The sequence below is a fragment of the Ochotona curzoniae genome, unplaced genomic scaffold (assembly GCF_017591425.1).
Source record: "Ochotona curzoniae isolate NIBS_2020 unplaced genomic scaffold, NIBS_Ocur_1.0 contig_883, whole genome shotgun sequence".
In the NCBI taxonomy this organism is placed as follows: domain Eukaryota; kingdom Metazoa; phylum Chordata; class Mammalia; order Lagomorpha; family Ochotonidae; genus Ochotona; species Ochotona curzoniae.
In genome coordinates, this window is record NW_024466599.1 from 22,833,187 (window position 1) to 22,858,327 (window position 25,141).

A 25,141-nucleotide genomic window follows, 5' to 3' on the forward strand; every position below is an offset into this window, starting at 1 on the left:
TTTATCTTTAGCATATATGCCTTATAACTGAGTTTGAGTAGTGAACTCTTTTACTGCATGATTTGAACTATAATTAAAGTGCAGTATTTTTTGTAAAACATATTTCAAATCTATTGGAAAACGGTAACAAAGCAACTTTGTGTTTATTTTGTGAAAAATCAAACTCACGTCATACTTTCTAATGTTTCAGATGGAGAAGGATAAGACATTGAATTTTACAGAAATCAGTAATATGTATTCACATTTTAGAAATTACAATCAGATTATGTTGAATACCAGTTTTGTTATGAACAGTATAAATATCTCATGTATCTTGGGTATCTTCCAAAGATGCTGTATATATGGTTATTGATATTTTATCGCTAAGGGTGTATATATGTGTTTTTACCTATTGTGTGTGTATCATTCTTTAGTTCTGGGATTGTATTCTGTTTATTTATTGGTGACTTTTAAAGATAGGATTTTGAAAAATGTATAATATTTTATTTAAATTAGGGGCAAGTGGATTACATCTTACCAAACATGAAAATTTTCATGGTGGATTAGATGCAATATCAGTTGGGGATGGATTGTTTACCATACTGACAACCCTTAGTAAAAAAGCTTCGACAGTCCACATGATGCTGCAACCCATTTTGACCTACATGGCCTGTGGCTATATGGGCAGACAAGTAAGTGCAGTAATTCAGTAGTTTTCCAACAATGCAAAAGTAGCAGATATGGGTATAGTCAGGGAGTATGTAATTCTGTTTCATTCAACTTCTTTGCACCTAAGGTTATGCAACCCAGTAATGTCATGGCTGTCTTAGTTTCTTTAAGTATATTCTGTGATATTAAAATAGCAAAGAAATTGCCTAGGGACTTTGATCTCAGAGTATATTTCAATAAAAATTTTTTTCAAAAAAAGGTTTATTTATTTTTATTGGAAATTCAGATATACAGAGAGGAGGGGAGACAGAGAGGAAGACCTTCCATCTGATGGTTCACTCCCCAAGTGGCCGCAGTGGCTGGAGTTGAGCCAATCTGAAGCCAGGAGCTTCTTCCGTGTCTCCCATGCAGGTGCAGGGTCCCAAAGCTTTGGGCCGTCCTCGACTGCTTTCCTAGGCCACAAGTAGGGATTTTGGCAGACAATTTTGGCAGATATTTTGTATTTAGTGTACATAAACCTGTCGTTCTATAAACATTTTTAACTTTAAAGGAATATTGCATTCATTGAAGATTTTATTTGTAGCATAATCTGTAATAATCTATAGAAACATTCATAGTGATGTGTATGATTTTTTTTTAGGGTTCTCTTGCTACCTGCCAGTTATCTGAACCATTATTGTGGTTCATTTTAAGAGTATTGGATACTAGTGATGCGTTGAAAGCATTCCATGATATGGGTAAGATGAGTTTGATAATAGCATTTACAAAAAAAAAAAAAAGAAGAAAATAGCATTTACATATAATCAAGTGATATTATGTTATATTCTCTCTCTTTTTCTTTAATTTTATTCATTGGAAATATTTACCTAAGTTATCAGGGAGGGAAGGATCAAGGTGAATAAAGGTGGGTGTGGCCATTGTTTCCAAATTTTCCATTTCCTTCTCCTTTAGGAGATCGGCCCAGCCTCTCAGCTCCCCCAGTACCTGGGAATCGGGGAAACCCTCCCTGTGTCTACCCAGTGTCCCGACATGGTACACACTGCCAGGGTTCTTCCCTAAGTGGTTTCAGTAGTTCAAAAGTGCTTTTGATCTTGCTGATCCAAGATGAGGAAACCCTTCCAATGTTGATTGCTTGACATAGTCGACCTTGCACTCACCATCAACCAGATTTTTGCTGTCATCTTTTGGCTGGGGTAGTTGTCCAATTTCTTCTTTTCTACTTCCTCTGCTGTGGTGTTCTCTGCAGGTCCCATTATACTGCCATATGCTCTTTGTGCATCAGGCCCTGCCATCCACTGCTCCATCTTTTCCACTTAGGAAGAACTGTTCTTGCTGGTGGACTTAAGGGCCTGCACCTGCTACCCAGACCCCACCATCCCTGTGAGACCCCCCCCCCCCCCCCATAACCTGGCTTGGTCTGGACTGCTCCTTGCCTTGGTTCTTGCACTCAGCTGCAAGGACTGCATCCTAACAAAGGAGTTCCCAAGCTCCTGTATCAGGTCTCTTCCCAGGAGCAGATCTGGTACACAGCGGTGGCTGCTTGGCCCAGGTTAACTTAGTCCACCTCTTGTGCTGGCAAATACAGTGTCATTGCCCAGCTGGCCCACACCCATTCTAGTTGTTACTCTTTCGAGTTACAGTCCAGCCATACCTGGTCCACTTCCAGCACATGGTTTAGCGAGAGCCGAGACCTAGCACAGGTTTTACACAGACCCTCCCAACTAACAGTGGATGCTGGAATCTGCCTCAGTCTGGCGCTCCCCAGACCCATTCCACACCCATGTCAAGGTATACTAAGCTATGTCTAGTCCAAACCACTTCCCCCATTCCAGGCCCCTGTGCTCACCAGTGGGAGCACCAACCCAGCTGGTGTGTCCCCTTAGCCCCCTGACCAGGTCAGTTCCCAGCCACAGATCTTGTGCATGCCAGCAAAGATTGCAGTTCCATAAGGGTAAGCCCACATTCCCCCACACAGATTCTGTTCCAGGTCTGATTATCTTGTATGCTAGTTAGTATCATGGGCCAGCCTAACATTACCTGTCCCCTCTTCCACATCTCATTGTTGGGTACTGTAATCTAATCACACCAAGTAAGGCCCCCAGTCTTAGCTTTAGTGTGTACCTGTCAGTGGTACTCGGTGTTTGTCAGTGTTAACTACCGCAGCTCAGGTGTCCCATGCATGCTGGTATTTTGGTGTGACCTTTAAAGCTCTTCACGTTTTCCCCTTCACACTGATCTCAGCCCCCTCACTTACCTGTAAACACATTCATGTTGTCTTTGGAAGTCACTCAGTAATCATTCCTTACATAATTCCTGCATAATGAGCCCTCAGATGCCTGCCCTCCGCCCCCCACCCCAAACTTGTGCCAGCCCTTTGTAAGCCTATCTTCCAAGTAAACAGAGCGTGCCCCATGGTGGGTCAAGGGATTCTCCTGGCACCATTGGTGCCCAGGCTAGTCAGGGCCTCTCCTCCCTCAGAGGGTTATGCCACCTAGCTGTCTCCTGGTTTTTTAGTCTTCTTTTTCAGTAAAACCTCTACTGAGAATTATTTTCAATCAATGTTCTTTGTATGTTTAGGTGGTGTTCAGCTGATTTGCAACAATATGGTTACTAGTACAAGGGCTATCGTGAACACTGCAAGAAGTATGGTATCAACCATTATGAAATTTCTTGATTCTGGCCCAAACAAAGCTGTTGACAGCTCTTTGAAAACAAGAATTCTGGCTTCTGAACCTGATAATGCAGAAGGGATCCATAACTTTGCACCCCTTGGTAAGAAAAGTGTTAATTGGTATGGCTCTTTAAATATTGTTAAAGTTATTGTGAAGCAAAATTAGTTATGGTAAATAAATTGTATTTTATTATCACCATATTAATTAAAGTTGATTTTACACTGCTGCGTTTCAAACATTTTTACTACTCAGTTTAAACTGATGGTTAAATATGTTTTATTTCTGAGTTTATATAGAAGCGCACTGTTAGAGTTGGAAAATGTTTCCATTTTCCTTTAGATCATTAATATAGCTGAAGGAGATTTTTCCTTTCATGGTATTTTCTTTTAAAGTTTTAAACTTAGGAAATCATTTCTTTATGCAATCCATATACTTTTTTATATTTTTCTTTTCATGTTTCTAGTTCATGAACATTGCCATCTGAGAGTAAAGATGTCTATTTTCAAGGTGAAGGATTTATTGGACATTATGTTTTGTTGAATTCAGTTGAGAATGACAATGTCAGATTTGTAGTCAGTATTTTACATGAGAAAAAATTTTATCGAAGTTAAAATTTGTCACCTTCCAATTGACTACATTTTCTGATATTTTGGGAACATGATTCGGTTGTTAAGTTGTTAACATAGAAAGTTTGTGTTTTTAGGCTAACCTTTCCAGTTTAGTGATTATGCTTTGAATTATTCTTAATGTTTCATTGTAACTTTTGGGGTCCATTTCATTTTTGGAATGTGTTCCACAGGTACGATCACATCTAGCAGTCCTACTGCTCAGCCAGCAGAGGTGCTTCTGCAGGCCACGCCGCCCCATAGAAGAGCGCGCTCTGCGGCTTGGTCCTACATCTTTCTGCCAGAGGAGGCATGGTGTGACCTTACCATCCACCTTCCTGCCGCGGTGCTGCTCAAAGAGATACATATCCAGCCGCATTTGGCATCTCTTGCAAGTAAGATTTTGCAGATACATCATGGAATAAAGTGTAACTAGCAAAGTTTTGAAAAAGAAATATCGTAAGATATTCTCACAAGTGATTACCAAATTGCATAGTTTGAGAATGACATGGCTTGTACCGTTATCTAGATAGCAACCTTCATGCAAAATACCATATTAATGGATATATATGTATATAAACAAGTGTGTATATACATACATTCATTCATTTGGAGGAACTGTATAATGGAGACAAGTATGCCATGCAGTGAACTTACATTGCAGTATACATCTCTAGATTAGAATAAAAGATGAACTCTCAGTGAAACTGTTAAATTTTGACGATAGGATGTTGGACTTTCTGCTGTTGTCTCTACCCACAATGTCAGCATACACTTAAATAGCAGAATGATGGATTTGTGACTATTGCTGAAGGACTATACCATTGTACTAATATTGGGGAAAGCACTTTGAGGGATGTCTGGGGGGCAGGTGGTGGAAGGAGAAAACCCTGAGTCAAAGGGATTAAAAAATACATTATTTTGCTTTTACTTTCATTCTAGATTTATTACCTTATTGAATTATCTCAAAGTAACTTTATTTATGTGTACTTGGGTGGTGTTACATTTTTGTTTTATTTTGTTTTGGTAGCATGTTTTTTAGTTCTGGTCCTATAGTGTGATATTAGGGTAGATCTATTTGTGTATCTCTCCTACTGTCGCCATTGTAATGTAATGTAATTGCTTTTCTAAAGTGATTAGTTTTTTCCTTGTTTTTTTTGTTGTTGTTGCTGTTGTTAAGATTTATTTTCTTTAATTTAGTTTTTAAAATTTTACTTTTGATGATGTTTACATAGTTGATTAGGATAGGGAGGGTCAAGGATTAGGGGAACATGGCTGAGATCATTGTTTCCAGATTTTCTTTTTTTTTGTTTTTCCTGTATCTGCTAGAAGAGGGACAGAAAGGGTGAAGCCACACCCAGCTTCTCGACTGCCTCAGTACCCAAGCATTCCATCTGAGAGTAAAGATGACTGTTTTCAAGGTGAAGGATTTATTGGACAGTGTCATCCCAGGGTCCAATGTAGAGTATGATCTGAGGGTTATGCTCAAGTGGTTTTTGAAGTTCTGAAATTCTATTGGTCTTGCCAGTCCTTTGGCTGACATAGTCCACCTTAGAGTCTCCATTTCCCCAGATGTTTGCTGTTAACTCTTGGCTGGAGTAGTTGACCAATTTGTTCTGACCTCCATTCTCTGCTATGGTACCAGATGTCCTCTGCAGCTCCCATGGTACTGCCATATCCTGTTTGTGCATCTGGGCATACCTTCTATTGCTTTGTCTTAGCCACTGATGAGGTGCAGTTCTGAAACATGCACAAACCAAGGATTCTACTGTTCTCCCCATAGTTGGAGCTCCTAATCGAGTGGTTCAGCTGGGGAAATCCCCAAACAAACCTCTTCTGAAATCATCCCACACCTGAGCTTTGTATGAGCTTGCATTTGAGGTACAGGGTCCAGCGCAGTCTGTTGCTCACATGAGCCCGCATGTGCACTGGTAGTTGCAGTTCCTGGTCAGTTCTTTCTGCGGTCCTATCTCTTACGTAATCCAATGGATGTTGTGGTGCAGCCACCACAGACTTGGCCCTCATATACACCATCGTTCCTGCAGCCCAGTTGGAACAGACCGAGGAATTTTCAATTAAAGTATTTTTTGCAATAATGTTTTGAATGTTTATGTGCAATTTTAAAGGTTCAGGTAACATATTACAATATTGCAATTATATTTTAATGCTATAATCTGATTAGTTATTGGTTAAATACATTTAGTTGTGACTTTGTAAAATAAATAATTTGAGATTTTTACAAACTATAGATAAAGTGGAGCAGGAACCTCCTAAGTATTTACAAACAAGTTAAGATACAGGTTTGAGTTGTTGAGCTTCCTCAAACCCTTTCAATATAATTCTTAATATTTACTAAAATTGCTTCGTTTTCATTTCAAATGCATGAAAATTTGGCAAATTGCGTTTTTGGAAATTAGAAATACTAGACTTTTTTCAGGCCCGGCAGCGTGGCCTAGTGGCTAAAGTCCTCACCTTGAATGCGCTGGGATCCCATATGGACGCCGGTTCTAATCCCAGCAGCTCCACTTCCCATCCAGCTCCCTGCTTGTGGCCTGGGAAAGCACTTGAGGACGGCCCAATGCTTTGGGACCCTGCACCCATGCGGGATACCTGGAAGGAGTTCCTGGATCCTGGCTTCGGATCGGCACAGCATCGGCCCGTGGCGCTCACTTGGGGAGTGAATCCACGGACGGAAAATCTTCCTTTCTGTCTCTCCTCCTCTCTGTATATCTGACTTTCCAATAAAATAAATAAATCTTTAAAAAAAAGAAAGAAAGAAATAATAGAATTTTTTCTACTAAGCTTTTTTAAAGTTTTTTTTTTAAGATTTATTTATTTCTTTTTATTAGAAAGGCAGATTTGCAGAGACAGAGAGAACGATCTTCTATCTGCTAGTTCTCTCCCCAAGTAGCCATAATGACTGCAGCTGAGCTGATCCAAAGCCAGGAGCTCCTGGGTCTCTCAAGCGGGCACAGGGTCCCAAGGCTTTGGGCCGTCCTCAATTGCTTTCTCAGGCCACAAGCAGGGAGTTGGAAGGGAAACGGAGCAGCCAGTACCTGAATTTGCACTCATATAAATTCTGGCACTTACAAGGTGAAGTCTTGAGCCACTAGTCTACCATGCCAGTCTCGGGTCTCTTATGTTTTAATTTATTAAGATTTTTTAATCTAAAGAACTTTGAAAAAAAATAGATAAAACAAATCATTATTGTTAAGGTTACAAGAAAAACATACTGTCGGAAGAGTACTTCAGTTGATCACAATGTAATTATAATTAACAGGCAATATGAAAGTCTATAAAGTTAAAAGAAAACTCAATTTTTTTTTTATTATTATCATTATTTTTTTTTATTGAAAAGGCGGATATACAGAGAGGAAAGCCAGAGAGGGCGATCTTCCGTCCGATGATTCACTCCCCAAGTGAGCGCAACGGCCAATGCTATGCCGATCCGAAGCCAGGATCCAGGGACTCCTTCCGGGTATCCCGCATGGGTGCAGGGTCCCAAAACTTTGGGCTGTCCTCGACTGCTTTCCCAGGCCACAGGCAGGGAGCTGGCTGAGAAGTGGGGCTGCTGGGATAGAACCGGTGCCCATATGGGATCCCGGGCGTGCAAGGCGAGGACCTTAACTATTTGCGCCACTGCGCCGGACCCGAAAACTCAAATTTAAGATTATTTTTATTTGGTCAGAGAAAAGATCCATTTGAATGTGCATATTGAAGTGTGATGATTTGCACATAAGTATTGAAAGGAAGCGTGTTTCAAAGGTGTGCCCTGGTTTGAAAAAAAAAATAGTAGATTTATGCATTTCACTGCTTACATATGCTCACACAGATTTTAGTTTTGGAAAAGAGTTGAAATTGAAGGCAATATTGTTCTCCAGTGGAAATAGTGTAGAATTTCAAATCAAACATCATATTTCATTTGCTGTTGCACTATTTAATGGGGTTTATGATCTGCTCATATAAACTGTGGGTAATTGCTTAAAAATGGAGAATTAAATTAATATTTTGGAGTTATCTAATTTTAATTATATCTTCACTTACAATTGACTACCTGTGAAATTTACTTACTGATGTTTTTATAAAGGTTGTTTTTGTTGATAGAGGCTTTTATTACATAGCTTTCTGCATTATCCTCAGAAGAAATACTTTTGTCTTAATAGCTGCTTTTATTACTTTAATAGTATCCATTTTACAAGAATTAGTTTTTAGAGTATTTTGTGTTGGTTTCATTTTGAATAGGGACATAGGATTCGAATTTCAACAGTGTAAAAATTCAGCTGAATTGTAGTGGTATTGGGTTGGTGCAAAAACAATTTGCTGTTACATTTTCTTTCCCAAATTATTTAAACAATAAAATCATAGCATGTTTTTTGTGATGCTTATGAATCAAAAAATGATGAAATTAATGCTTGTTCTCCCCTCCCTGGAGAGAGTAGCTACATGTAGATTGTGCAGTTTTACTTTTGTCATAAAACAACATTTACTTTTTTGCTTGTTACGTCATGGATCCTGTTTTAAAATTAGTTATAATAAAAATGACAACATTTGATTTGGTGTAGAAATTTTTTAATGTAGGTTCATAATGAATAAAACACAAAACTGCTTTATTTATTAGTATTTTTATTAGATTCTCAATTGTAGTTCACTCATTCTTTTGTTATTATTCTGTTGTGTCTTCCTGTAGCCTGTCCGTCGTCGGTGTCGGTTGAAGTCAGTGCAGATGGGGTAAATATGCTTCCCCTGTCTACTCCTGTTGTCACAAGCGGTCTCACCTATATAAAAATTCAGCTGGTGAAAGCTGAAGTAGCTTCTGCTGTCTGCCTTCGACTGCACCGTCCGCGTGATGCCAGTACTGTAGGCCTGTCACAAATCAAATTGTTGGGCCTTACTGCTTTTGGTACCACTTCTTCAGCAACAGTTAATAATCCCTTCCTTCCTTCTGAAGATCAAGTATCAAAAACCAGGTAAGTGATCTGATGCTTAACAAAAGTTTTCTGTGCTTTTAAGCTACTCATTGAATGGTTTTATTCCTTAGCATTTACAGTATGCTTTTTGCTGCCTGGATACCTTAAATTGTGTTGTTTTATTACATGTGATGGAGGAACTAATTTGTGAGGGCATAACCCTGAATCTGACTAAAATTAGTATTAATGTGTGTTTTGAGATGCATGCTGTTGTGTTTGTAGAGTCCAGCAGTTGATATCATTGTCTGTTAGAGCAGATTGTAGAAGCAGGGACCTCATCTCCGATGGTAATTCCTGAATGGCAGTTAGCAGAGGGCTTGCACCTTGGCCAAACAAATAAGATCTGAACATATCCTTTAATCAGTATTCTGAGAAGTTTTATTGAAAGTTTTGCCTGGAAAAAAATGTTTATAATTTTTTTATTCTCAAGTTTCCAGGACTTTACATTTTTTGAATATGTTTTGCTACCAAGATGAATGTAACTATACATAGTTGTATCTTATGTATATGTACATACTTCTGCGCTGTTTTGTTTGTTTTAAACAAACTGAGCATATAATTTCGAAATGCTTTGGATACTTATTTATGGGCAAACTTCCTTTGGATTTCATTTTTATTTTGTAGCATTCTTTTTTTAAAAATTGTTTTATTTTGATAATATTTACATAATTGATTAGGGCACAGATGGTCTAGGGGTATTTTTAGCATTCTTAAGTATTTTATTTTGTATTGCTTGATGTCATTTATGAAATACAATATGTGGTCTTCAAAAGTTCTAACTCACCCCTGAACATTTTGTGTTTTGTGTTTCAGTATTGGGTGGTTACGCTTACTACATCATTGCCTCACTCACATAAGTGACTTGGAAGGAATGATGGCAAGTGCAGCTGCACCTACTGCTAACCTGCTACAGACTTGTGCTGCCTTACTCATGTCCCCGTACTGTGGGATGCATTCCCCCAACATCGAGGTTGTGCTTGTCAAGATAGGACTACAGTCTACCAGCATCGGCCTGAAGCTCATTGACATCCTCCTGAGAAACTGTGCGGCCGCCGGCAGCGATCCTACAGGTGACGACTACATCTGCTATTTTATCGTGTGATGGGGGTTTCAAAACTGTGGAAATGGAAACATTTTGAAATGAATGCTTTGTTGTTTTCACGATACACAGGATTTCTAAGTGTATACAGAATATTGGACTATGGGCTCCATGTAGTTTACCCGTTCTGAACTTAATTTCCCTGACAGCCTCATGACCGTTGGAGTTTTCTCTGTGTTGGCATTTGTAAATGTTTTTAATGAATAGTCTGTGCTTGGTAACTTAGCAAGGTTTTTCTTTTGATTCTTTGCAAGACTTGAATAGCCCTTTACTCTTTGGAAGGCTGAATGGGCTCTCTTCTGACTCTACAATTGACATTCTTTACCAGCTTGGAACAACTCAGGATCCTGGAACGAAAGACAGGTAGGATTCTGCTTGGTATTAACGCATACGTGTTCACAGAAACACACTGTAGTGAGTATTAATGAAAACGTTGTCATCTCAGATTATGTCGTAAGACTACACGGTTACAAGAGGATACTTCAGGAAATGTAAGACAGGAGAATTGAAAGCTCCATAGACTTGTATTTTAACAACTAATTTACCAGAATTTTATTAAAGTGACGTGATAGTTCCTTTTCGTACATGTTTCATATTAAACAAATTTTAGAGACTTCTAAACGTAATTTTTGAAAAGGATTTGATTCTTTTTGAGAGACAAAGTTACACAGAGATCTTCCATTCCCTGATTCCTTTCCCAAATGGCTGCAGTGGGCCCCGTGTGGTTCAGCCAGAAGCACGAGCCTGGAACTCCATCTAGTCCTTCCATGTGGGTTAAAGGGACCAGGTACTTGGGTCATCTTCTAGTGTTTTCCCAGTGACATTACCAGGGATGAGATTGGAAAAGGAGCAGCTGGGACGTACAACAGCTCTCTCATAGGTTGCCAGAATCACAAGCACATTTTAGCCTTTTGTATTATAACTTGGCCCCTGCACAGAAATTTTTTTTTAAAGATTGATATTAAGAGAGAAAGATCTTAAGTCCACTGATCCACTCCCCAAATGGCCACAACGGCCAGAGCTGAGTCGATCTGAAGTCAAAAGCCAGGAATTTCTTTCTTTTTTTATTAAAAAAATTTTTTTAAATTATATTTTTGACAATCTTTACCTAGTTAAGTAGGGTAAAAAGGCTTAAGGGCTATAGGGAAGTGGGTAAGACTATTATTCACTCCCCAAGTGAGCCCGCGGGCCAATGCTATGCCATGCCGATCTGAAGCCAGGATCCAGGAACCTCTTCTGGGTGTCCCACGCGAGTGCAGGGTTCCAAAGCTTTGGGCAGTCCTCCATTGCTTTCCCAGGCCACAAGCAGGGAGCTGGATGGGAAGTGGAGCTGCCGGGATTAGAACTGGCTGGCGCCCATATGGGATCCCGGCGTGTTCAAGGTGAGGACTTTAGCTACTAGGCCACGCTGCCAGGCCCAGAACATTTAGTTTTTGGTGGCTCTTTACTCTTTTTATTGAGTATTTGTCTGGTAGTTGTTGGATGGCAGGCGTTGTTAGCGTGCTTTGGATTAGGGGAGTAGAGAATTATCAGCTACCAAGGTTGGTGTCAGACATGGGAATGTGAATGAGGTGCTGGACAGTGAAGGCAGTCTGAGAAAAATTGCTACTTAGCATTAATACTGTAATAACTTGATTGTTTTATTATTTTCATCTTTTATTGATTTAAAATCTAAGTCATGCTTTCAGTATTGTAAATTCATTTTGAGCGTGAGTGAACCTTTAGAATGTTAAGTAGAGCTGTTTCCTTTCCTAATACTTCTTTAATGGATTGGTTTTGCGCCTCGCTAGCAACACTGGTGTCTGGTAGAGTGGTTGGTTTGACTCCCCGCCCCCCCATGCCTCAGTGTAGCTTCATGATAATGCAGACCCTGGCAGGGAAGCGATGATGACTGCAGTGCTTGGATTCCTGCAGACACTCGTGAGAGCAGTGTTGTCCATTCCCAGTGCCAGCTGGGGACCAGCCCGGGCCAGCTTGGCTGTTTGGGGATATGAACCTGAAGCAGTGAATTGGGTAGCACTTAATCTTTCTCTGCACCCCATGCTCATCTCTGTTTCTACCTTTCTGCCTCTCACATAAATAAATAGCATAAAACAAGTACCAGGATTATCACATGTGACATCACAGAGTGCTTTGTAGTACGAAGATGCATTTTAATAGTTATAAATAAATATTTTTCCTGAGCAGATTGTTGGAAACCTTTTTAAACTATGAAGGTGTATGTATGCCTTTTTAATCATAAGCAAATGAAGGTTTTTTGCATATGTCTTTTTAAATACTAAATCTTAATCTGTAAGGTGGAGTGGAAGCAAGGAGAGGGAGAAGGGAGGAAGAGTTCGTCCAGCTGCTAATTGCTGCCCAAGTGGCTGCAGTGGCTGGGTCTGGGCCCATTTGATGACAGGATCCAGGAGTTCTGTCCGAATCTCCTCTGTAGGTGGCTGGAGCACAAGCACTTGAACCTCCTTGCACTGTTTTCTCAGATGTGTTAGTAGGAAAATGGATAGGCAGCCGAGCAGCCAAGACTCAAATCCAAGTTTTGGCTACTTTCATGCTTTGCCAAATATGGGTATTTATTGTTTGGAATTGACATTGATACATGATTGTCTGCTATGGGCTGAGAAAATAGTTTCTGCGATATCCCTTTAAAAAGTTGTGTCTTGAGCCCAGTGTGGTGGCCTAGCAGCTAAGTGCTGGCCTTAAATACTCCAGGATCCCATATGGGCACCAGTTCTAATTCCGGCAACCCCACTTCCCATCCAGCTCCTTGCTTGTGGCCTGGGACAGCAGTCGAGGACGGCCCAAAGCTTTGGGACCCTGCACCCACGTGTGGGAGACCTGGAAGAAGCTCCTGGCTCCTGGCTTCCTGTTGGCTCAACTCCAGCCATAAATCAATCTTAAAAAAAGAGAGAGAGAGTTGTATCTTGCTGTCATTCAGAGAATATAGGAATAAAAAAATTTTATGAAAAATGTTTGTGTCAACCCAGTGTTTTACATTGTATCTCTTTTAATTTTTTTAAAAGTTTTTTTCCTCCCATGTGAAATCAGAGTTATAGAGAAAGAGAAATTATCCATCCATTGGTTCGCTTACCAAATGGCCTCAGTAGCGTGGGCCGTACCAGGTGGAAGTCCAAATAACATTTTTCATCCACATCTCCCTCATGTGTGGGTGTAAGAGGCCTGAACACTTGGGCCACCTTCTGTTACTGTATTAGGCACCTTAGCAGGAAGTTGAATTGGAAGTAAAGCAGTCAGGATACAAACTGGTACCCATTCTGGGATGAAGGCGTCAAAGGAAACAATTTTTTTCTTTATTTTTGACAATCTTTACGTGGTTAATTAGGGCACAAAGGCTCAAGGGCTACGGGAAAGTGGGTAAGACTATTATTTGCACATTTTTTTGTGTGTATCTGAGGTAAAGGGGGAGATAAAGGAGGAAGCAATTTAATGTGTAATGCTACAGCACGTGGTTTCATATGTATTTTTTAATGTAAAGTGTGTGAATTTTTGTTTTTTTAATTTGAAAGACAGATTTATAGAAAGAAAGAGAGGCACAAAGAGAATCTATCCACTGTTCACTCGCCAAATGGCCTCGTCTGCCAGAACTGGGCTGGTTGAAAGCCAACAGTCTGAAGCTTTGTCCTGGTCTCCCACATGTATGCAGGGACTCAAGGATTTGGGGTCGTCCCCCACACTTCTTCCAGCTGCATTAGCAGATCAGAAGTGTAGCAGCTGTGCCCCAAACCTCTGCCCACATGGGTTGCCACCATGCAGGTGGAGGCTTAACTTGCTTTCCCATGATGTAGGCCCACCAGTATTGCTGTAATACTTCTTTTGCGCTCAACTAGTGGTTCATATTAGGATTTAAAAAAATTTGCCACCAGCATCAGAGATTGGAGTAGGGTGACATTTTTAGAAAATTTGTAGTTTGATTTTATATTGTGTTGTAAGAATGAGTGAGGGTGAGTAGTGACTACCAGCATTTTGTGCTTAGGGTCCAGGTCTGTGATGCTTGCTGTAGTTCATGAGGAAATCTCATGGTAATGAAATAGCTCCACGAGACTGCTATTCATTGTATGGATTTGCTCTTAGATAACAGAAAATTAACAGGAAAATGTGAGTTGGTTGAAATGTGTTTCCTGAATTCTATAGTTAACTATATTTTGTAATAAGTGAGATAGAGGTGTAACCAATTTTTTGAGTATTAATTGTGTTGTCTCACAGCCTTCATTAGAATTGGCAAAGTTATTGAATAAATGCTCTGGTCCTCATTGCTAGTAAATTTCTTTCCCCTCCTATTTGTATTAAATCAAGCAATAACAATTCTCCTGAATTTTTCTTTGCTTAATTGCAAAGGGAGATATTTATCAATCTCAATTATGGTAATTAATTATTTGAAATAATTTTCTTTTTCTAAGAATTCAGGCCTTGTTAAAATGGGTCAGTGATTCTGCAAGAGTGGCTGCTATGAAGAGAAGTGGCAGGATGAACTACATGTGCCCTAATTATTCTGCAGTGGAGTATGGGCTGCTGATGCCATCGCCCTCTCACTTGCACTGTGTGGCAGCTATCCTGTGGCATAGTTATGAACTGCTTGTCGAGTATGATTTACCAGCGCTGCTGGACAGAGAGCTCTTCGAGTAAGTATGCCTGTATAACTGGTTTTTTGCCCAGTATTATATCACTTTAGATTTTCACTTTATCAAAGAATATTCTTGTGTGCATACTAATAACATTTTAAAAGCAGTGATGATCAGCTCTTAAATTAGTGTGAAAATGTCACAGCAATTTACTTTATCTTTGTGTTTTTAAAGAGTTTCATGACTTAAGAAAGTTAGTATTTGGACCTCTGCTGTATCATCTTTATAGTTGGTCCTAATGGTTCATTTTATCCATGAGTTAATAGTGAGCTTCTTTCATGATTTTGGTGTACAAACATGAACTAGTTCATCAGTTATTCCAAATTTAATCTAAACATTTTTTAGCATATTTATTTTTATTTGTATGGATTTTTTTCTTTATCATCAAGTTCCATAGGCTCTGGGATTTCCTGTCACCCTCCCTAATCCCCTTCTCCTTACTACTGCTGATTTCCCCTCTAATATTCTTTGTATGGATTTTTTTAAAGACACACAATGGTAGAACTTTGTTAGTGTTGGTTATTTGCTTTTTTATGGTCATGTTTCAAATATTACTGTCTGTCTGCCTAAACTCTTATATAAAAATTATTCAACATAAGGAGCTTTTGAAATACATTATAGATATCTTGCTATTTAATGTTATAGTAGAGTTCTTTCTAAAACAAATTAAAATGACATTATTATATCTTTGTTTTTTCAAGGTTGCTGTTTAATTGGTCCATGTCTCTTCCCTGTAACATGGTGCTGAAGAAAGCTGTGGACAGTCTGCTTTGCTCCATGTGTCACATCCACCCCACTTACTTTTCGTTGCTCATGGGCTGGATGGGCATTGCCCCTCCTCCTGTGCAGTGTCACCACAGGCTTTCTATGACAGATGACAGCAAAAAGCAGGATCTCAGTTCATCCTTAACAGATGACTCTAAAAATGCTCAGGCGCCCCTGGCACTCACGGAGTCGCACCTGGCAACCCTTGCTTCCTCCTCGCAGTCTCCAGAGGCTATCAAGCAGCTACTAGATTCGGGCTTGCCTTCTTTACTTGTGAGGAGTCTGGCAAGTTTCTGCTTTAGCCACATTTCTTACTCAGAAAGCATTGCTGCGTCAGTAGATGTCTCCCAGGACAAACTGCGGCGGCATCATGTTCTACAGCAGTGCAACAAGATGCCTGTCACAGCAGACCTGGTTGCTCCTATTCTGAGGTTTCTGACGGAAGTCGGCAATAGCCATATTATGAAAGATTGGCTTGGCGGTTCTGAAGTCAATCCGCTCTGGACAGCACTTCTGTTCTTACTGTGTCACCCTGGGTCAGCTTCAGGAGGACCTGCTTTAGGTGCCCAGCAGCCCAGTACCAAATCAGCCTCTCTTGCTTCAACCACCACCGCAGGATTGACTACTCAGCAGCGGACAGCAATTGAGAATGCCACAGTTGCATTCTTTCTGCAGTGTATTTCATGCCACCCTAATAATCAGAAGCTGATGGCACAGGTAAAAGCAGAGAAGCTGCCTTATGTTTCATAGCTCTTGTTTTAATGTGCTTTCTCACAAAGGGCTTATCCTGGCCGACTCCTTTTTCTGAATTTGCTGTCTTCTTTTTTTATGAGACTGTCTGCAGATTGGTGAATTTCTAGCTGTAGATTTTGTACCCTTCCTTTCAAAAAAATTCTCAGTTAAGAAAATACAAGCTAAAAAATGAATAAACCACAAGGCAGTGTTTCAGCTGGCACATGCAGTCTGACCAACAGTTAGTGGTTCCTGAATGCCGTGCCTGCATTGAGATATGGATTTGATGTGAGTGGAATGCCATGCTGGTAGAGTAAGCTTTGGATTGGAGACTCTACATTAAGGATGTAAAAAATAATTTTTTTATATAGTAAGCCTGTATGGGCAGAGTCTTTCAGGAATAACTCCAAGGGATTTTTGCCAAGCAATTCCTACTTTTTGCACTGTGGCAAATTGTTTAAGCTGGGGTAGTAGCACCTGCTTTAAGAATTTTGATAAGATTGAATATTTTGATGTGTTTTTAAAAACTTCATTTGAGAGTCTGAGACATGGCAGATAAAAGTAATTGGTAATCATCTTTCCCACTCTGCTCCTTAAGAGATTATAGCTATGTAAAATTGTATTAGTATGTGTAAATGTGGTTAGCATATTTCTACAACACCCTGACACATTTAATCTTAATAAGAAGAAAGGTGTTGATGTTGTGCAACAGTGGGTTAAGCCTTCACTTTGGATACCAGCATCTCATGATGCAGAGTGAGTGCAGATTTGGGTCCTGCCTGAGCCAGCCCCCTGACACTGCCTGAGAAGACACCAGCACTTGTGTCCCTGCCACCTACGTGCGAGATCTGGAGAGGATTTGGTGAACCTGGCTTTGGCCTAACACAGGCCTGGTTGTTGCGATCATCTATGGAAAAAACCAGCTGGTGGAAGTTATCTGTTGCCCATTTTCTCTCTCTAATGCTGCCTTTCAAATAAATAAATGAATGTTTCTTTGAAGGAAAGAGTACGATTTACGTAATAGTTGGAGATATATGATTAATGTACTAAGTATGCATAATTTAAATGAATTATTTAAATTACCTTTTTTAACCAAGAGGCATGATGCACTTTGTGATTTGATTTGTGCTTTTGTAAAGTGCTTATCTGTGTCCTATTGTCTCCTGACACAGTTAGCATCTCTCAGTGCCTTACTAAGATTTTAAAAAGACAGTGTCTCTTTCCTATTTTTACTTTACTGTAGCGGTGTCAGTATTGATGAAACTAAAAATAAATTGGGTAAACTTAGTATTCAGCATGTGAAAACCTTTGTGTAGTAGCTTCTCTAAACCACAGAGATAGCACATCTTTTACTTTTGCTCCACTTTTATATTCATATTCTTTAATGTAGAATAGTTTGTTCTTTAGTTGCTGATTTCTTCATTTCCATGTATTCTTTAAAATAAGAAAGCTACAAATCTTCATTTAAGTCTTGATATCGTTTGCCTTGTCAGGTTCTTTGTGAACTGTTTCAGACCGCTCCCCAGCGAGGGAACCTGCCCACATCTGGGAACATTTCAGGGTTTATACGCAGATTGTTTTTACAGTTAATGCTGGAGGATGAGAAGGTGACAATGTTCCTTCAGTCTCCCTGTCCAGTAAGTATATTTGTGTGAAGTTTATAGTTTTGTGTCAGCACTTGCCAAGGGCTTGTAGAGCTCTTTAGGAGGGACTAACACTTTCATCTCAACTCAGGAAGCCTGATTTGATTAGATGAGAAAGTGAGGTGATTTTAAGTAATGTTACCACTAAAGTGAAAGTAAGCATACCATGTTTAAAACAAGTTAGTCAAATGAAACTGTGTGAACCAAGTAATTAAAATGAAATTGTTTTATGTGATTCATTACATTTTTATTCTTTTGTGCTTTTATGTTTTTTCATTATGATGCATATTCAAAAAGGTTTTTTTTTTTTCTTGATTTTTATTTGTTTTTCAGCTGTATAAAGGTAGAATTAATGCTACTAGCCATGTCATCCAGCATCCAATGTATGGTGCAGGCCACAAGTTCCGTACTCTGCATCTGCCTGTTTCAACAACATTATCAGATGTCCTTGACAGAGTGTCAGGCAAGTCATATTTAAGTATGAATTTTGTTGAAGTTTGTGTAGTATTTAAATGGTATTTTATTAGTTTTATAATTTCATGTCACTGTATTTACGCAGTTTATAATCCATGACTAGGAAACCTCAAGATTTCTTCATTTTTTGAAGCATAAATAAGGAGATAATCAAGTAGGCAAAACGCTCAAATCCCTCAGACATCTAATTCTTTGTAACAGTGCATAGTATTTGGAGTAACGATAAAATAGCTAGAATGTTTTTAGGTCATTAATAGAAACTGTATGTGATATTGTTTGCTTGGCACATTACTTTGAAATAGTTTGTTGCTTGTGGGACCTGCTGTTAAGGTTTGATAGTTGAAATGTGAGCAGCTTTTAATCTAAAGTAAAGCCTACCATGAGAATTGATGCTTATCCATCCATGCTGGCAAGTCCAATGATTGTTGAGGACATGAAATGTAGCTGATGAATCTGAAAGCTATGTTTTTAATTTTAATGAGTTTTATTTTGAATATACTTGAAGTAAGCTGCTGATTTGAAAATACAGGTGTATGGCTACATAGACTTTACTGTGAGGCGCTGCCCTTCTAATTACACTGCACATTTAAAACAAAATAGTTGCACCCCCACTTGTGATCCTAGCGTTCTTGTGCTGGCTGCTTTGGCGTGGTTTTTACCTTACTTTTGGTCATTGCCTCTTTGGATTATACTGTCAGTACACACCACAGAAGTAAGGAGACCCTCCGTGGAGCCTTGAGCCTTTCTTTGCTGGTATCTGTTCTCACTAAACAGTGGTCCTGGGAATTGCAGCCAGCTGCCTTTGTCTCCTGGGTTCTTAGCTCTGCTGTCTCAACACACATGACTCTGACTGAGATCCTACCACCCTGGGCCTGGGGAACTCCAGATAAGGAAGTTCAGTCCTGGGGCTCACTGTGTGTGTCTGTGACCTAGGCATCACTGTTGCCTCCTGCCTAAAGCCCAGTGTCCAGAACTGTTTCATATGTTTACAAAAATACTAGTTTTTGAAGTGAGAGAGCAGTCCTGGTCCTCGCTAAAAGGAATTCTACAAAATGGAAGTTTCAAATAGTAGGTTGAGGAAATTTCTCTTAGTTGTATCTTTTAGTATTTGAAAGCTGTTTAAAGTTTAGTGTTTGGGACATGAGTGTATAAAATGGAAATTATTTGAATGTATAAATAATCACAATTCTCATTGTGATTAGAAATTCTTAGCTCCTAGTAAATACTCTTCACATAATTTCCCCTATCCTATGATTTAATTTTTGAAACTTAGAGTGGAAAATTTAAGTAAATAGTAAGTTTCGGCTGTACCAGTCCTTGATTGTTTCCTTGGAAAGTGAAATGATGATTGCATTGTGCGCTGTGGAATGCCATCCAGAGTTTGTAAGAGATTCCAGAGCCAGGTCACTGAGATCTTTACATTCTCAAAGAAGACTGTGAAATACAAGATAGGATGCGTGCTGCTTACTGGATTTTCTGAACCTTTTTAATGACACAAAAATTCGTATCATAATTGCGTTAAGTCAGGGAAATTACAAGAATGTCTGTGTCAATCACTGTCACATGTTGAAAAAAATTTCCAGTATTAAACCAGTTTATGTGTTAGGTGTAATCACCTAATCGTATGATCATTTCTATGTTAATAGCATGCTGTGCACACCCAAGTATTAAAAGAGGCTTATGCAGCGTATAGTCCCCATCTGTGCATACCCTCAGTGTTTGTTTTTGAAGTGTTAGTAGAGTAATACACTAATTTACTATGTAAGATGGCTGTCTAAATCTAAGTAAAAACAACAAGACAGAGTTTCACAGGAATTTGTTTTATGAGCAGAAATCTAGTGTAACATTTTGAGTAAGGTCTAAGGATACATTTCCTATTTGCCATTTTTGAGCAGTCAGTAGCCTTTCTATTGCTGTTTGATTATTTTTGAAATTAATATAATTCTGCTTAATATTCCTCTTAAGCTATTCCTTCCCTTTCATATTTGGACAAGCAGTGTGTTTTAGATAATATTCTCTTACAGATACTCCAAGCATCACAGCTAAATTAATTAGTGAACAAAAAGATGACAAAGAAAAGAAAAACCATGAAGAAAAAGAAAAAGTTAAGGCGGAAAATGGATTTCAAGACAACTATAGTGTTGTTGTTGCTTCTGGTATGGTTTCTAGTTTTTATAACATTGATTTTTAAAATTTCAGTAAAGTGGCTTATAGTGACTTTTCTTAATAGTTTATTTATTTATTTCAAATGCACACTTACAGAGAACGGGGACCATAGAGATATTCCATCTGCTGATTCACTCCCCAGAACGCAGTAATGGCCAAAACTGGGCTCTTTTGAGACCAGAAGCCAGGAGCTTTCTTTGGCTCTCCTAAGTAGGTATAGGCACCCAAGTACTTGGACCAGCATCTGTTGCTTACCCAGGTGCCATTAGTAGGGAATTGGATCAGAAATGGAATGACTAGGACTTGAACCAGTGCCCATATGGAATGGCAGCATTGCAGATAGTTGCTTTACTTGCTGTGCCAAAACATGGCCCCAAAATGACTTTTATGTGCATGAACTTATGTAATAAAAAGGCATTAATGCAAAATTAGACCTGTAATGTTGTTTTAATACTAGATTAATATTGAACTAGCAATTTGTAACACTGGCATTTATAGGCAAAAGTTACTGTGTGAATAGTTCAAATATTTCATTTTTACTTGGTAAAAAGTAACAGGTTGAATCATATTATCTTAGTAATTTTTCAGGTATTTTTATATAACCTCATTGTTTAAAAAGAAAACCATTGTGTTCATTCTATAAAACTGGAAAAATTAAACATTTACTTAAAAAGTAGGAATTTTTTGTATCAAGTTCAGGGGAAAAAATCCAGGCTGTGAGATAACTGACAACTTTGTAGGGTTATTTCCTTAATGTAAGTGGGATAATTTTTGTTGGAAAATGGAAAGTCAACATAGGTCATCTTACTTACTTAGGAAGAACAACAGATTTCTTATGCATTTGCAAAAATTGCCTTCTGTTAAATGGGCGATTGTCTATGTCAGAGTTTATTGCTGTTAGTATTATTTTTCTAGGAAAATTACCTAAGGTAGTCACGAAATGCAAATAGAAGTTGGAGATGAGGTGCTGGAGTAGAATATGGTTGTTACTGACGTTACCTAGCATTGCTTGTGTTATTAAAATATTTCAGAAAGTTTACTTTTTGTTGCTATTCTGTCCATATTGATTCTTACTGCTTGCTTTCTTTTAGGCCTGAAGTCCCAGTCTAAGCGTGCTGTTTCTGCTACCCCACCTCGCCCACCATCCAGGAGAGGGAGGACAGTACCTGATAAAATAGGAACTGCTTCCTCAGGAGCAGAGGCTGCCAGCAAAGTTATTACTGTCCCAGTATTTCATCTGTTTCACAAACTTTTGGCAGGTAATATTCATGCTGGGTGAAAATTAAGTAAGCGTCAATAAGCTTCCAACCGTGTAGATTGTATTTGTTCAAGTCGTTTCGGACCAGTTGCTGCTAACAAGAGGAGACTCTCCATTCAGTTCCAAGAAAAATAACAGAAATGGAATAAGCTATTATGTCTCCTCGATGCTATTTATTGTATGTCTCCACTTCATGGCAGTTTTCTAATTTCACTGTTAGTGTGCTGAGAAATGATTGTTTGGTGGGCTTACAACAGGTTAAATAGAAGGTAGCATTTAAATAGATTTTGTGTGTCTAGTGTTGGATCTATAATTCTGAGTGTGTTTCTGATAATTAAGTAAAATAATCTTAAGCTACAGGCAGGTTCCTTGCTCTGTAGTCTTGCTTTTGCTAAAGGTGGGAACTATTCTTCATTTTTTTTCCCCACTTATGGTATTGTTTCACACTGCCTACTAACTCTGAATTTTCTTTCTTTCCTTTTCATTTTTTATATTAGGAATAAAAACTGTTGCTAGTTGGTTAGATATATATATATATATATATATATTTTGATAAATACAGTTTAATCCAAATACAATGATAACTGTTTGTTGCCAGTAAATATTTTTATGCTGCAACACAAGTGTTAGTAGTTATAGTTGACAATATTTGAGAATTAGTTTAGAATACTTAACTATTTGGTCCTTTGTGGAAAAATTTGCCAATTTTAGATTTATGGAAATATCTGTTCTTTTGTTTCTGTTTCCCCATGATTTTATACTTCAGTTGAATTCCTACAAACTATTGTTCATATAAGTCTGAAATCTAGTTTTTATAAATGGCATATTTTAAACTGTTTTGAAAATGGGGTATGATTTCATTTGTTTAGAAAACATAGTAAGACTCAAATAAATATGTCTATAGATTCTGTCTTTAATTTAATTGTATCATTTTCAGGCCAACCGTTGCCTGCTGAAATGACACTTGCCCAGCTTTTAACTCTCCTTTATGACCGAAAACTTCCTCAAGGTTATCGCTCAATAGATCTGACTGTTAAGTTGGGATCAAGAGTTATCACAGACCCAAGTCTGTCAAAAACAGACTCTTTTAAAAGGTTACATCCTGAAAAAGGTATGTGTGTGAATACTTATTTAAGAATCATTGTCATGTAAGGAGGTAGGGATTTTTATCACTTATGAAATCATGAACTTGAATCTTCTCCTTTCCTCCACTCCCCCAATTCCATTAGCTTAACAATATGCTGTTTTTCTCTACGACTGTGTACTAGTGCAAAATGTCATTATTTCCTTTGGAAATTACGTTGTGGTCATTTTGCTTAATGTATCCTTTATGTTTTGAATAGCTGTTTTAATCTTTTAAGCTTTTTTTTTTTTAATTGTAATAGCTATGTCAATTTTCATTTGAAAGTCAAAGTGAGAACTTGAATTTATACTTTATTGCTAATTTATATTGAATGTTCAATAAAATTTTTCCTTATTTAAAAAAGTAAGGATCATACATTTTCTTGATTGTTTTGCTTATATATTCCATTAAATATTTTTAAAGTATTTACAAAACTCTGCTATTGATTCATGTGGCATAATAAAATTTGTTCTCCAACATTGAAACTTTTGATTATTTTTAAGTTCTTATAATATGAAAAATTTTTAATCATTTTCACAGTATGAATATAATATTACCTTATTTGAACTTTGCGTGTCATGATAGAAATTTAGTTGTCAGGTATATCTGTTGCATTTAGCACAGTTTTTGCCCAGTTTTTCAGCACCATGTCTGTTTATTATAGTGTGTAAGGTTTGGTTTTGAGCTGAACCTGCTAAACTTTTGCCTTTTTTTAGTGGCATGGTTTCAGCTTTTGTTAAGTCAACCTTATTGAATTTTACATATATGCATATCTATCTATCTATGTATAGATATAACACATATATACACACATGCATGCATGCATACGTGTACACACTGACATGTGTATATGTATATCAATCAGTCTGTGTCTTTGAAGAACTTAATTACATGTTGATTAACTGAAAGTGCTTTTCAAATTTAGGTAAGGTTACTAATTACATATCTAGATGCAGATTGGTAGAACCAGAGGTTCTTTATTTGAAACAAACTCAGGTGATGCTCCTGCTGACAGTACCTGAACTATATTGTTGAGTAACCAATCTGTAGGTCAGTGTCAGAGGTCATATAAAGGTCTTTGTTATAGCTAATTTTAATCCCGTTATGTAACTGTGCTATTCATGTTCTTTCGTTGGGTAGGTAGAAGGCAATAATCTCAATGCTTTTGTAAGAATAAGAGAATATTATACTAATAGAGCCTTTCTCACATATTTAATTATTTCTAATTCATTGTCTAGATCATGGAGACTTACTTGGTAACTGTCCTGAAGATGAGGCCCTCACTCCAAATGATGAGTGCATGGATGGGATAATGGATGAGTCTTTACTTGAAACCTGTCCCATTCAGTCACCATTACAGGTTTTTGCAGGAATGGGAGGACTGGCTCTTATTGCAGAAAGATTGCCTATGCTGTATCCTGAAGTAATTCAACAGGTAATAATAAGTTTTGTAAGTAAATATATTACTCCATAGTAGAACCCTTTATTTGTTTTCCATTTTTCAACTCGCCTGTCTTGACATTTTAGAAGTACCCTTTCCTTTACTGAACAGTCTGTTAATCTTTCAAAGGTCAGCTTAGCCAGAGCTTCATGCAAATTAGTTGATGACCGAGGACAGTTGGCACGCATTCTTCACATAGTGTTGTTTCTTCTCAGTTTCATGGTTGTCATACTCATGTTCTTCTCTCTTTCTTTAATCTGTGATATTTAATGTGGATATTCTTGTAAATGAGAGAATAACTTATGTATATGATTTCCTATTTGTATCATTTTTTGTATCTTCGGTTTTTGGTGTCCTTTCCATATTAGAGCATTTAAGAAATGCATTAATTTAAGCTGCTTAACTGTTCAGTAATGTTGTTGCCATCGCTGTATGTAAATTTCTGTTTTTTTTTTTAATGAGGTAGTAGTGTAATACACAGAGAGGTTTAAATACAGAGCGCTTTATTAAATGTTTATTGAATAACATTTGGAATTATTCTGACTGCTTTTGTATATAAAAATACATGTACTCAAATATTTAGATCTCTTGCAACAGAGTTAGCTTGAAACAGCAGAAATGTCTTCTTGATTTTGGGAGCTTCAAGTCTTAGTTGAGAGTGTGCAGAGGACATTGGTCCTTCTGAAGGTTCTGGAGAATCTTTCCTTGCCTTTTCACAATGGATATGTTTGGAAAAGACTCAGGAATTGGGCTGGCCCAGTAGCCTAATGGCTAAAATCCTCAACTAGCTCTCTTCGGGATCCCATATCGGCACCAGTTCGTGACCTGGTGGCCCCGCTTCCTGTCCAGCTCCCTGCATATAGCCTGGAAAAGCAGTAGAGAACGTCCCAAAGCTTTGGGAAACCTGGGAG

At 38.3% G+C, this 25,141-nt stretch overlaps 1 protein-coding gene across 9 annotated transcripts in view; it reads left to right on the forward strand.

Annotated features, from left to right (window-relative positions):
* The window catches only part of BIRC6 (baculoviral IAP repeat containing 6), a 184,054-nt gene that overhangs the window by 115,851 nt on the left and 43,062 nt on the right, over nucleotides 1-25,141 (forward strand). For all 9 annotated transcript variants that reach the window (XR_005885163.1, XM_040993044.1, XM_040993043.1 and 6 more), the window contains 15 exons: nucleotides 496-671; nucleotides 1,289-1,385; nucleotides 3,226-3,420; nucleotides 4,120-4,320; nucleotides 8,613-8,892; nucleotides 9,706-9,962; nucleotides 10,246-10,354; nucleotides 14,407-14,628; nucleotides 15,330-16,110; nucleotides 17,619-17,762; nucleotides 18,102-18,231; nucleotides 20,267-20,398; nucleotides 21,500-21,667; nucleotides 22,604-22,777; nucleotides 24,028-24,224. Coding sequence is in view for 8 of the 9 variants with exons in the window: in XM_040993044.1 (XP_040848978.1) it covers nucleotides 496-671; nucleotides 1,289-1,385; nucleotides 3,226-3,420; nucleotides 4,120-4,320; nucleotides 8,613-8,892; nucleotides 9,706-9,962; nucleotides 10,246-10,354; nucleotides 14,407-14,628; nucleotides 15,330-16,110; nucleotides 17,619-17,762; nucleotides 18,102-18,231; nucleotides 20,267-20,398; nucleotides 21,500-21,667; nucleotides 22,604-22,777; nucleotides 24,028-24,224 (3,263 nt within the window). In the remaining variant the exon portion in view is untranslated. The remainder of the gene's footprint in view (nucleotides 1-495; nucleotides 672-1,288; nucleotides 1,386-3,225; nucleotides 3,421-4,119; nucleotides 4,321-8,612; nucleotides 8,893-9,705; nucleotides 9,963-10,245; nucleotides 10,355-14,406; nucleotides 14,629-15,329; nucleotides 16,111-17,618; nucleotides 17,763-18,101; nucleotides 18,232-20,266; nucleotides 20,399-21,499; nucleotides 21,668-22,603; nucleotides 22,778-24,027; nucleotides 24,225-25,141) is intronic.